This window comes from Pseudophryne corroboree, chromosome 6 (genome assembly GCF_028390025.1).
Source record: "Pseudophryne corroboree isolate aPseCor3 chromosome 6, aPseCor3.hap2, whole genome shotgun sequence".
In the NCBI taxonomy this organism is placed as follows: domain Eukaryota; kingdom Metazoa; phylum Chordata; class Amphibia; order Anura; family Myobatrachidae; genus Pseudophryne; species Pseudophryne corroboree.
Window position 1 is genome coordinate 576,904,989 of NC_086449.1, and position 12,300 is coordinate 576,917,288.

The 12,300-nt window shown below is 45.8% G+C and overlaps 1 protein-coding gene across 9 annotated transcripts in view; it reads left to right on the forward strand.

Annotated features, from left to right (window-relative positions):
• BRD8 (bromodomain containing 8) overlaps positions 1–12,300 on the forward strand; it is a 333,693-nt gene that overhangs the window by 71,488 nt on the left and 249,905 nt on the right. For all 9 annotated transcript variants that reach the window (XM_063927892.1, XM_063927886.1, XM_063927887.1 and 6 more), the window contains exons 5-7: positions 3,317–3,439; positions 5,012–5,092; positions 5,200–5,264. In XM_063927892.1, the coding sequence (XP_063783962.1) occupies positions 3,317–3,439; positions 5,012–5,092; positions 5,200–5,264 (269 nt within the window). The remainder of the gene's footprint in view (positions 1–3,316; positions 3,440–5,011; positions 5,093–5,199; positions 5,265–12,300) is intronic.

Genomic DNA, 12,300 nt, shown 5'->3' on the forward strand with positions numbered 1-12,300 from the left:
CAGGATTGTCACTACCAGTTTCAGACGCTGCTGTTTGGCCTTTCCACGGCACCGAGGATTTTCACCAAGGTGATGGCGGAGATGATGGTGCTCCTGCGCAGGCAGGGAGTCACAATTATCCCGTACTTGGACGATCTCCTGATAAAAGCGAGATCGAGAGACCAATTGCTGAAGAGTGTGTCGCTCTCCCTGAGAGTGCTACAACAGCACGGTTGGATTCTCAATCTACCAAAGTCACAATTGGTTCCAACGACTCGACTATAATTCCTAGGCATGATTCTGGACACTGAACAGAAGAGGGTTTTTCTCCCAATGGAAAAAGCCCAGGACCTCCAGAACATGGTCAGGGACCTGCTAAAACCAAAAAGAGTGTCTGTTCATCAATGCACTCGAGTTCTGGGGAAAATGGTGGCAGCCTACGAGGCCATCCCCTTCGGCAGGTTCCATGCAAGGACATTTCAGTGGGACCTTCTGGACAAGTGGTCAGGGTCCCATCTACAAATGCATCAGATAAGCCTGTCCCCCAGGGCCAGGGTGTCTCTCCTGTGGTGGCTGCAGAGTGCTCACCTTCTAGAGGGTCGCAGGTTCGGCATTCAGGACTGGGTTCTGTTAACCACGGACGCGAGCCTCCGATGATGGGGAGCAGTCACACAAGGAAGAAATTTTCAGGGACTGTGGTCAAGCCAGGAGGCTTGTCTACACATCAACGTGCTGGAATTGAGGGCCATATACAAAGGCCTACGACAAGCGGAGAATCTTCTTCGCGACCTACCGGTGCTGATTCAATCAGACAACGTCACAGCCGTGGCTCATGTAAACCGCTAAGGCGGGACAAGGAGCAGAGTGGCGATGGTGGAAGCCACCAGGATTCTTCGCTGGGTGGAAAATCACGTAAGCGTTCTGTCAGCGGTCTTCATACCGGGAGTGGACAACTGGGAAACAGACTTTCTCAGCAGACACTATCTCCATCCAGGAGAGTGGGGACTTCATCAAGAAGTCTTTGCAGAGATATCAAGTCATTGTGGACTACCTCAAATAGACATGATGGCGTCACGCCTCAACAAAAAGCTTCGGAGGTATTGTGCCAGGTCAAGGGACCCTCAGGCAGTAGCGGTAGACGCTCTAGTGACACCATGGGTGTTTCAGTCGGTCTATGTGTTCCCTCCTCTGCCTCTCATCTCAAAAATATTGAGAATTATAAGACGAAAAGAGTACAGACAATACTCGTTGTTCCAGATTGGCCTCGAAAGGCCTGGTATTCAGATCTTCAGGAAATGATCACAGAAGATCCGTGGCCTCTTCTTCTCAGGGAGGACCTGTTGCAGCAGGGACCCTGTGTATTCCAAGACTTACCGCGGCTACGTTTGACGGCATGGCGGTTGAACAACGAATCCTAGCTGGCAGAGGTATTCCGGAGGAAGTCATCCCTACTCTGATAAAGGCTAGGAAGGAGGTGACAGCGAAACATTATCACCGTCTCTGGAGGAAGTATGTATCTTGGTGTGAAGCCAAGAATGCTCCTACGGAAGATTTCCATCTGGGCCGTTTTCTCCACTTTCTACAGACAGGAGTGGATATGGGCCTGAAGTTAGGCTCCATTAAGGTACAGATTTCTGCCCTGTCTATTTTCTTTCAGAAGGAATTGGCTTCTTTCCCAGAAGTCCAGACTTTTGTGAAGGGAGTGCTGCACATCCAGCCTCCTTTTGTGCCCCCTGTGGCACCGTGGGACCTTAACGTGGTGTTAAGTTTCCTAAAATCTCACTGGTTTGAGCCTCTTCAAACGGTGGAATTAAAATTTCTCACTTGGAAGGTGGTCATGTTATTGGCCTTGGCATCAGCAAGGCGGGTGTCGGAATTGGCGGCCTTATCTCACAAGAGCCCCTATTTAATTTTCCATGTGGATAGAGCGGAGTTGAGGACTCGTCCTCAATTTTTGCCTAAGGTGGTTTCTTCATTTCATATGAACCAACCTATTGTGGTGCTCGTGGCTACGGATGACTTGGAGGACTCCAAGTCCCTGGATGTAGTCAGGGCCTTAAAAATTTATCTAGCCAGGACGGCTAGGGTTAGGAAAACAGAGGCTCTGTTTGTCCTGTATGCAGCCAATAAAGTTGGCGCTCCTGCTTCTAAGCAGACCATTGCTCGCTGGATCTGTAACACGATTCAGCAGGCTCATTCTACGGCAGGATTGCCGTTACCAAATTCGGTAAAGGCCCATTCCACTAGGAAAGTGGGCTCTTCTTGGGCGGCTGCCCGAGGTGTCTCGGCATTACAGCTTTGCCGAGCAGCTACTTGGTCGGGTTCAAACACTTTTGCAAAATTCTACAAGTTTGATACCCTGGCTGATGAGGACCTTGCGTTTGCTCAATCGGTGCTGCAGAGTCATCCGCACTCTCCCGCCCGGTTTGGAGCTTTGGTATAAACCCCATGGTCCTTACGGAGTCCCCAGCATCCTCTAGGACGTAAGAGAAAATAAGATTTTAAACCTATCGGTAAATCTTTTTCTCCTAGTCCGTAGAGGATGCTGGGCGCCCGTCCCAGTGCCGACTAAATCTGCAAGACTTGTATATTTGGTTGTGTATTTTCCAGGTTATATGGTATGATTGGTGTGGGCTGGTATGAATCTTGCCATTAGATTAACAAAATCCTTTCCTCATATTGTCCATCTCCTCTGGGCACAGTTTCTCTTACTGAGGTCTGGAGGAGGGGCATAGAGGGAGGAGCCAGTGCACACCCATACTTAAAGTTCTTTATAGTGCCCATGTCTCCTGCGGAGAGCGTCTATACCCCATGGTCCTTACGGAGTCCCCAGCATCCTCTACGGACTAGGAGAAAAAGATTTACCGGTAGGTTTAAAATCTTATTTTTTAAATGTGCTTAGTTGCAGTGCTTAACAAATTTCTCTTAAAACGAGGAGCCAATTTGCTCTGGAATTTTTTTGGGAGGAAAAAATTGTTATACTGCAATTTTTTTCCAGAATTTTTTTTTTTTATGGTGCAATTCAATTGTAGCCCATTCCCCCCCCCCGAACAATTACCCATTTTCTGGTGAAAACAAAAACAGAGAATACGTGATAAGTTCACGAACCTATGTGTTTTTGTAGCCGCAATTACATGGGGGAGGGGGACAATGTGGCTAGTTGAATTATCCCTTTAATACCTAAAGCCATCCCATATCCCACACACTGTGAAACAAGAGATGTTATACCACCTGTTTGCTTATTTTTTTTTTAACTTTACAATGCTCACCTTAAGCTGTGATGAGTATGAGAGTACAGCCCTCCTACGGGCTTCTCACTGTGTACATGTTTTTTTAGACGGAAACGAGGTGAACGTGGAGAAGTTGTGGAGACAGTTGAAGATGTAATTGTACGGAAACTGACAGCAGAAAGAATTGAGGAATTGAAGAAAATGATTAAGGAGACACAGGAAAAATATAGGTAAAATTCAAACTCGTTTAAAAGTATAAAGCAGTCCATAAAATGGCTGTATAACACTGCAGAACACAGTTATGTTGCTGTCTCTTGTTTAAAAACCAGCTATTTTGATAATCCAGTGCTGTTTTTTTTATTTTTAGATTTTTATTTATAAGACATTACCGCACAGAGAGAGAATAAACAGATATTTGTAGAGCCGACATTTAAAGAATAAAGGCCCAAATGTATTAAGCCTAAAAAAAGTGCTAAAGTGGAGAGTGATAAAGTACCAACCAACCAGCTCCTGTCATGGCAGTTAGGAAGCCATTAGCTGATACTTTATCACTCTCCACTTTATCACATTTTAACGTTTAATACATTTGGGCCAAATTATCCAGTTGTTATGAGTAGTAATCAACAGTGAAGAAACTCGTAGGCTGTATCATATCCAATAAAGTCAATTTAAAGCAAAATAGGAGAATGAGTAGTCTAAGCAGGTGGGAGGGAGGCAGAGGCGTGTTGCTTCAGTGACACCCATTGCGACGGCCCAAAAAGGGAGCGGGGCTTCACGTCCAGACCACTATTTTCTGTCACTCTGGGGGTTCAGGAAGTGTAGGCTGCCTTCGGGGAGTGCTGTGGCTGCAGTGCCGGTTCCCACATAGTGACATGAGCCGAGTGCTTCACATAAGGTTACAGTGCAGCGCCCAGCTTCTGTCATTGAGCAGGAGCCGGCATTTTGGTGTCACCCCTTGGTTGGTGACACCCGGGTGTGTGCCACACCCCCCGCACCCACCTTGTGACGCCACTGGAGAGAGAGTGCCCTGTATTCTACTGTTTCTTTGCTCCCTCCCGAAGAGGGAGGGAGCAAAGCAGCATTAGCTTACAGCAGAGGCATTACTCTGCTGTATTCCCCTGGTAGGGGGGGATTTATTAAAAACAAGCCAGTGCCTCCACACTTGATGGTATTTGTGGAGGATATCCTTCAAAAGGCAGATAATATATTCCATGGATGAAATATACCACAGTCTTTTAATGAGAGAAGGTGGCTCCATGCACACTTAAGAATCATCTGTGTCCAACAGGCTTCATACCCTCAAGCATTGCTGGGAATAGCCATTTTCTGTTCTATGGTTTTTTGAGTCTGTTACGTCAGCTTCTTTATGAAAAGAACATGTGTTTTCCAGAGGGTCCAAAGATCCAGTTGTCATGACTGTTTACTTGAGCATGTGTTTAATAAAAGGGTTGGTCAAACCACCTAGTCTTACTAAAAATAATTGAACTTCCACATAATTATATTTCAGTATTAACTATCCAAAGCTGACTCTCTTTACCAGAGACTTCAGTTACTCCCTGACCTATATCAAAATACTGTATATACCCACCTTTAAATTAAGTATAGAGTTACTGTAATCCAAACAGTTGTAAGCATGAAATGTAGCGTTTATAAGCTACCAATTTAGCGTGGCACATGAATTCTTTAAGAATGCAATGAACATTATTAAATAAAATAAACTATGACAATAAAGTCATAATGCTTTTTAGTATTTATGTTTAGCCCGATTGTCCTCATTAAAGGCTTTCACTTTCGATTGTCAGGAAGTTGAAGAAGGAAGCAGAGCTGATTCAGAGTGGCCACATGGACAGCAAGTTGGATGAACTGTGGAATTTCATTTTGACGTGGGTTCTCCTTTTGTTGTACACTTCTATATCTCCGTCAGATGGCGGTTCTGGGTTCCATTTTAAGTCACTGTGTTCACTTAAAACTCTTTATTTGTATGATCCAGCAATAAGAAACAAGAAGAGGAGGAGGCAGAGATGAAGAGAAAGGCCACTGATGCTTCCTATCAAGGTTCGGTTGATAATGAAATTAGAATACTTTCATTTAAGTTCAGTATCTTATTATTTATCTTACATCAATGGCTGGGGGACACTGGACAATGGCATTGTGGCAGGGCTACAGGAACAGGCACTTAAATTAAAACATATCACTTTTAGCCTAAGATCCTCCCCTCAGCACTCACAGCAAGCCAGTGCAGTTTGTGCCCTCTGGAGTTGGCGTGTTTGTTTGGGGCTGCTGTCACAGCCCTACTGCTTAGCTAGGTTTGTGTTTATATTTTTGACTTTTTCTTAGGTGATGTCCACTGCTAGACGCAGTGGATAGCGGGGAGTGCAGCGGCTGTTGGGAGCCTGTGAGGCTCACCGTGCTTCAGCCACAGTGGTGGGGTGCTGAACCGCGTTGCTCTGGCACGCCGGTCTCTTCACCCTCTAACAGGGTGAGACCTCTTGGACCCAGGAATGGGAGCGCACTCTCAACCTGTAAGAGGGTGGAGAGTGGCTGCTCCATCCCGTATGGCATCGTCATCATTCGGGGTTTAATGGGCGGCTTCCCTAGCGTGGAGTGTTTGCCCTTCAGGCAGCCCTGGCCGGGGCTGAACCAGTGTTTTCCCCAGTACGAAGGGGAAGTACAATGGTTTCCAGAGTGTGACAAGCAGCTGCAGGAGGGTGGAACTTAGACACAGCTTCTGTTTGCAGAGATACAGACACCTCCCAGCGTCTAGTTGTGCTTTTCCCTTCTCCGTTGGATATCTCTACGGATCTCTCGTTACCGGAAGGAACAGGGGGCCCTAACAAAGGCAGTCATCGTCCCATAGAGGGCAGGCCTCTAGGGTCTCCTGTAATTTCCGACATGGAAGTTCTTATTGCTGCAGTGCGTCTCCATCTAGTGTCCTAAGTTGCTTCCCAAGCGAAGGTTGTGGGAAGACAAACTGGTCAGTGATGGCGATTGTGCTGCACGGGGAAAGTATCAGGGTCATTCTTTCCTTGAATGGTCTTCTCGGAGATGCCGTTTCAGTTTCACTGTTGTAACTGCACCTACATGGCACAATACAGGTACTTTGGGATACCGCTGGACCTAGTCTTTCAGAAGATCTTGTCTGATACCTTGTCCGCTTCTGATCCTGGGGGAGGTTATCAACACCTCTCTACAGCAAGCATTCTTGCCGGTATCCAACCCACAAACCCTACAGAACTTGGTCACAATGGTAATGTCTGTCCGTCGACTATGGTGCATGATGTCGTTCGGTACAGTGATCTCCAAATGACCATTCAGTGCTCCAGGTTACACCTGTGGGAATTCCATGGGGAAATCTCCACAGTGGACTCTGTTCACAGCATCCTTTTCATCTCTGTTTCTCCTACACAGTTGATACTTAGTCACTCCGACTTGGGTCATGTGTCCATGGCTGGGAGTCTCCTAGGTGTGGGGATCTCCTGCTTCAAGGTCTTTGACCACCATCTTCCATTCCTTGTGCCTGTGCCATTTTTCTGGCTGTTTTAAGAGCATAGTCTGTTCTGACTGGCAAGGCAAGCCAGTCCGTTTTCAGTGTAGAAATGGACCTTGTTGCAGCAGGTCTGTTCGAAAGTGGAAGATAACACTTTCGCAACCCACTGACATTTTTTTTAAATCAATTTATTTTTTTATTGGTTTTGCTTCAAATAAAATAAACATTACATAAAACAAACACAAACAGTATAACTAACTGTAACAGATGCCATCAACAAACAGACAAATTAGGTACAAAACAAATTGTGTGTGCGTGTCAAATAATTATTTATCGGTCCAGGGTAGATACTGAATACACTTATGGAAGATTTAAGTGCTGCACAGAGGCCTTCTCAGCCGTGAGCTACACCATCGATCCCACTTCACTGTAAATCGAGAGGTGGAACCTCGTATTTTATACATATGTCGCTCATTTTTAACCACATCATTCACCAAAGCCCTCCATTGTTCCACCTTAGGCATATCAGACGAGAACCAAACCCTCGCAATGATAACTTTTGCTAGCGTAGTAAGGCATAGAACATATTTGTACAACATAACAGAATGGGTTTCCTCAAGATCCAATCCAAACAAACATATACCAGGGTTTATAGCAGGGAGGGAGGGACGGAGCGGTCAGAGCTATATCATGCCACACCTTATTCCAAAAAAGAGAAATCCCCGGACATACCCATAGTAGGTGCCAGAATCCGGCATCAGCAGCCTGGCATCTGGGGCAGCAAGAGTTATCCCTAAGACCAGCCCTATACATAGTAACAGGAGTGCAATATACTCTGTGCAACACATAAAAAAACAAACTTGTCTATATCCTATACAGGGTGTAGTGTATTTTAGGGAACCCAGAATTTGGAGCCACTGTTCATGAGACAAAGGTCCCAAATCAGCCTCCCACTTTATACGAAGACCATTCAATTGATCAGGACTAAATTTATCATTTAGAGCAGCGTACAGGATGGATATTTTTCCCCTTTGATTAAGAGAGATAAGCAACTCTTTAACTGGTGAGTCTAATATTGTAGGTGGGCCATGAGGGAATTGGGCCTGCACAGCATGGCGAAGCTGAAAATACCGAAACAGAGCAGTGTTAGGAATATCAAATTCAAGTTTCAGTTGTTGGAAAGACTTGAGCACTTTGTCATGGTACAGCTGATACAAAGATATTATACCCTTAGTAATCCATATATTGTCTAAAGATAACGTGTATAACTCAGAGTATGTATCATTAAACCATAACGGAGTACAGGCATCCTGCCCTGCCCACTTATATAAAGTGTGAGTATAGCGCCAAATTAGTAAGGCCTGATGCAACATAGGAGGCAAACCAAAAGCCGGATGACCAGAGAGGAGAAAGGGAGAAAACAGAAGAACAGTCCATCCGCTCAGCTAGAAAACGCTGCAGAGTCGGGTCCAGGGATTCCCCAGTCCAATCACGCAACTGAGACAATTGTGCCACTGCATAGTACATTCTTAGATTAGGGAGACTCGCACCTCCTGAGAGTTGCGACCTACAGAGCGTCCTAATAGAGACTTGCGCTGGCTTGTCACACCATATAAATGAAGATAAAACGCCCTCAATAACTGTGAAAATCTTTTTCGGGAGATATACTGGAGAATTCTGTAGGGCATATAGGAACTTCGGCTGCATGACCATCTTAAATAGGTTAACCCGACCCAAAACAGACAGTGGTAGTTTTTTCCAGCTATGGGCCCTTTCTTTAAAAGTTGCCAAAATGGGGTAATGTTATTAGTCACATAACTGTGTGCCGTGGGTGTGATCCAGATACCTAAATACCTGAACTTCAATGTCCACTGTAAGGGGTGCACCCTCTGTGTATCTTCAGGGAGGAGACCAGAAATGGGGAAAATGTGCGACTTGTTCCAATTAATTAACAAACCAGAAAAAAAACTCCAAAATCCCTTACCACCTGCAACATAGCCTGTAAGGAGTCCTCGGAGTCCTGTAGGAAAAGGAGCATGTCATCCGCGTATAGAGCCACTACATCCACGTGACCCCCAACCTTAACACCCTTAATCCTATTATTAGTGCGGAGCAGGACAGCCAACGGCTCCACGGCTATTGCAAACAGCGCTAGGGATAGGGGGCAACCCTGCCGAGTGCCCCTCTCCAATGCAAAGATCTCTGACGTGAAACCATTGGCTGTCACACGAGCCACGGGCAGAGAATACAACAACTTGAGAAACCGAATAAAACGAGGGTTAAAAGCAAATTTCTCAAGCACCTTCCATAGATACGGCCACTCCACTGAATCGAATGCTTTGGCCGCGTCGAGAGAGACTACCACCGCATCCGACTCCACCAAACATGCACCTCTGCTAGTGACAAAACAGTCTACGCAAATTTTGGGCTGTTGACTTGCCCGGCATAAACCCTGTCTGGCTCGGGAGAATTATTGTTGTGATAACCAAATTCAATCAAGTTGCCAAGATCTTCGCCAGAATCTTGACATCAGTATTTAGGAGGGAAATGGGACGGTAGGACTCAGGTAGTTGGGGGTCTTTAACAGAACAGTTATGTTGGCCTCAGCCATAGAGCGAGGGAGAGTCCCACCTTCAAGCAATGAGTCAAACAATTGTAAAAGATAGGGGGAGAAAACTTTACTATATTTTTTATAGACCTCTCCAGGAAGTCCATCACAACCAGGAGCCTTAGACGCTGGAAGAGACAGAACTGCAGCCTCTACCTCCTCCAACGTAAACTGTGCATCCAAGACCTCGGAGTCTTCCCGGGACAGACGGGCAAATCAAACTGAGCCAAATATTCCCTTAATTGATCATCGGAGTAAGTGGCCCGGGAGGCATATAATGAAGAATAATAACTACGAAAAGTCTCTGACACCTCTGAGCCAGAATAGCATAATCGATTATTAGAATCCTTCACACACTGAATTACATTACTAGAAATCTCAGACCGAGCCAAAAAAGCCAAATAACTGCCATTCACCTCGGCCTGAAAATATTGTTCATGTCCCGCAAAAAGGAATCTACGCCTGGATTTCTCAAATAAGCAATCGGACCACTCTGCCTGCGCGTCCCGCCATAACATTTCATCAGACCGTAGACGTGTAGCAACATAGCGGGACTTCAACCGCTGACACGAGTCCTCCAACCGCACCTCCTCCCTCTTACCAAATAATTTAACCTCAGAGATTTGTTTTATAAAGTAGCCTCGCATAAACGCCTTAAAAGCATCATGCTTGATCGACGAGTCAGCGTACGGCAGGTTGTCTACCTGGAACCCCTCCCAGGCAGCAATCAGATCCGCGCCCTCCCCTAATAAAGTTAACCAAAAGTGATTGAGTTTCCACATTTTTGCACCCGCTCCCAACCAATATTAATCGTAAGGGATACAGGAGAGTGGTCCGATATACCTCTAGGAAGATAATCCACCGTTAGTACATCGGGGGATGAATCGGGAGAAATCAAAATCAAATCTATACGAGAAAGGGTATGATAGGTAGCGGAGTGAAAGGAGAACTGACTAGCCTCTGGATTACAACTTCTCCAAATATCCACCAGCCCCAACTCCCCCACCAACCGTGCAAACGGAGTAGAGGACATCTAAGGGGGAGGAGAGACAACTGATTCCCTCCATCTGGCTAGGGTATGATCCATAACATTGTTAAAATCTCCCAAACATATTATAGGGGTAGCGGGGGACTGAGCAAGAAATCGGGCAGCGCAACGAAGAACCTCATTATTATATGGTGGGGCAACGTAAACAGCCAGTACATTAAACAATTTACGATTAATATGGGCACGCAGAAAGACGTATCTTCCATATTGATCCGTTTCACAAGCATCTAGATGAAATTGTATAGATTTTCTGACCAGCACGGAGACACCTCTAGCGCTACTGGAGAAAGTGGAATTGTACATATGACTAACCCAGGGCTTCTTGAGCGCCAACACCCTACTACCAAACAAATGTGTTTCAGAAAGGCAAATTAAATCCGCCCAGTATTTTTTAACCTGAGCCAGGACTAGCGATCTTTTAATCTTTTCGTTCAATCCCCTGACATTCCAACTGAGCAGATGGAGCCCCTCAGAAACCACAGGCATAGAAATCAGAAGAAAAAAGGGTAACCGGATAGAGCATAGAGACAGACATCAAAATATGGCAGTCTAGCATAGTGAGGCTGAGCAAAAAAGGAATAAACAGTAAATGGATAACAATCAGTAATAATTGCACATAACAGAACACGCTCATAAACAAGAGATGATGGCTTGAAAAATAACAAACTAACCCCACCCACATCCTCCCTGTATGACCTAGTGAACTTAAGGTATACCTAGATCCCATAACTCCCACTAAACTAAGGGATAGGGGCCTTAACCAAAAATCAAAGAAAAAGCCCCTACACTATCTTCAGCAAGGACTCTCCACAAGGTGCAGAGAGAAATAGTACCCTAACCCTGAGTAAACATATCAGGTGACGAACTTCAATACTGAAACAAACATAGCAGCAGGCTGCATAGCATTGCCACTTTAAATCGTTGCACATATATCCACAGTATTATCTAAATAACAGGAATATACTGTACGTCAGGCATGTACGGGAGAAATAAACCAGCAGCTGTAGCTGTACAATAACATATCAATGAGGAGGACGAGGCTGCCGTTCCAGCCAGTCACTAGCACCACGAGGAGAGGGAAAAAAATGAGTAGTGTTATGAAACACCACCCGCAACCTGGCTGGAAACAGCATAGAATACTGTATATTACGGTCCCGCAGTTGACGCTTGATTTGTCGAAACTGTGACCGGCTCTTTTGCACCTCCAGGGCAAAATCAGAGAAGACGGATACATTATGTCCATCAAATTGGATAGGGCCCTGCGTCCGGGCCAGATGAAGTATTTAAAATGCAGGAGGCGTGCAATAAAAGTTCTAGCCGGGGCCCCCGGTGGCGGCGGTCTAGGCGGAAGTCTATGTGCTCGCTCCACCGCGAATTGAGAGGTAAATGCTTCCTTTGCAAATAGTTTAACAAGCCAATCTTCGAGAAATGCCTCCGGGGCAGTGCCCTCTGCTCTCTGTGATTCCAACAAATTAAACGTTGTTGCGCCGCAACCTTCCCTCTATATCCGACATTTTGGCTTGCATAGAAACCATCTGAGTAGATAGGTCATCCACTTTCGTCTGTAGGGGTGCAGCAGTATCTTCCAAAGCTGATATCCGGTGCTCAGTTTCCCCCACTCTTTCCCGGATTTTCTGTAGAGCCTGTCTAAGCAGAGAAACATCCACCTGCACTTGCCCAATCTTATCAGTGACCCTCTGTTCGGATGCAGAAATTGCTTGTAGTATTTGCCTTGTTGAATTCGCCTACTCAGCGAGGTCAGAAGCATCGACCTCAGCCGCAGGCGAGGATGGGTTAGTATCTCCCTGTCGTGTCGAATGAGATGCCGGCTGAGACCTGGCGAATTTCTTCAATTTCGCAGCAGCGTTCGCCGCACTTCTACCCCCTTTCACCATTGTAGCACGGCGTCAAATCCTAAATTTATTACAGCAAAAAAGTCCCCAATAAT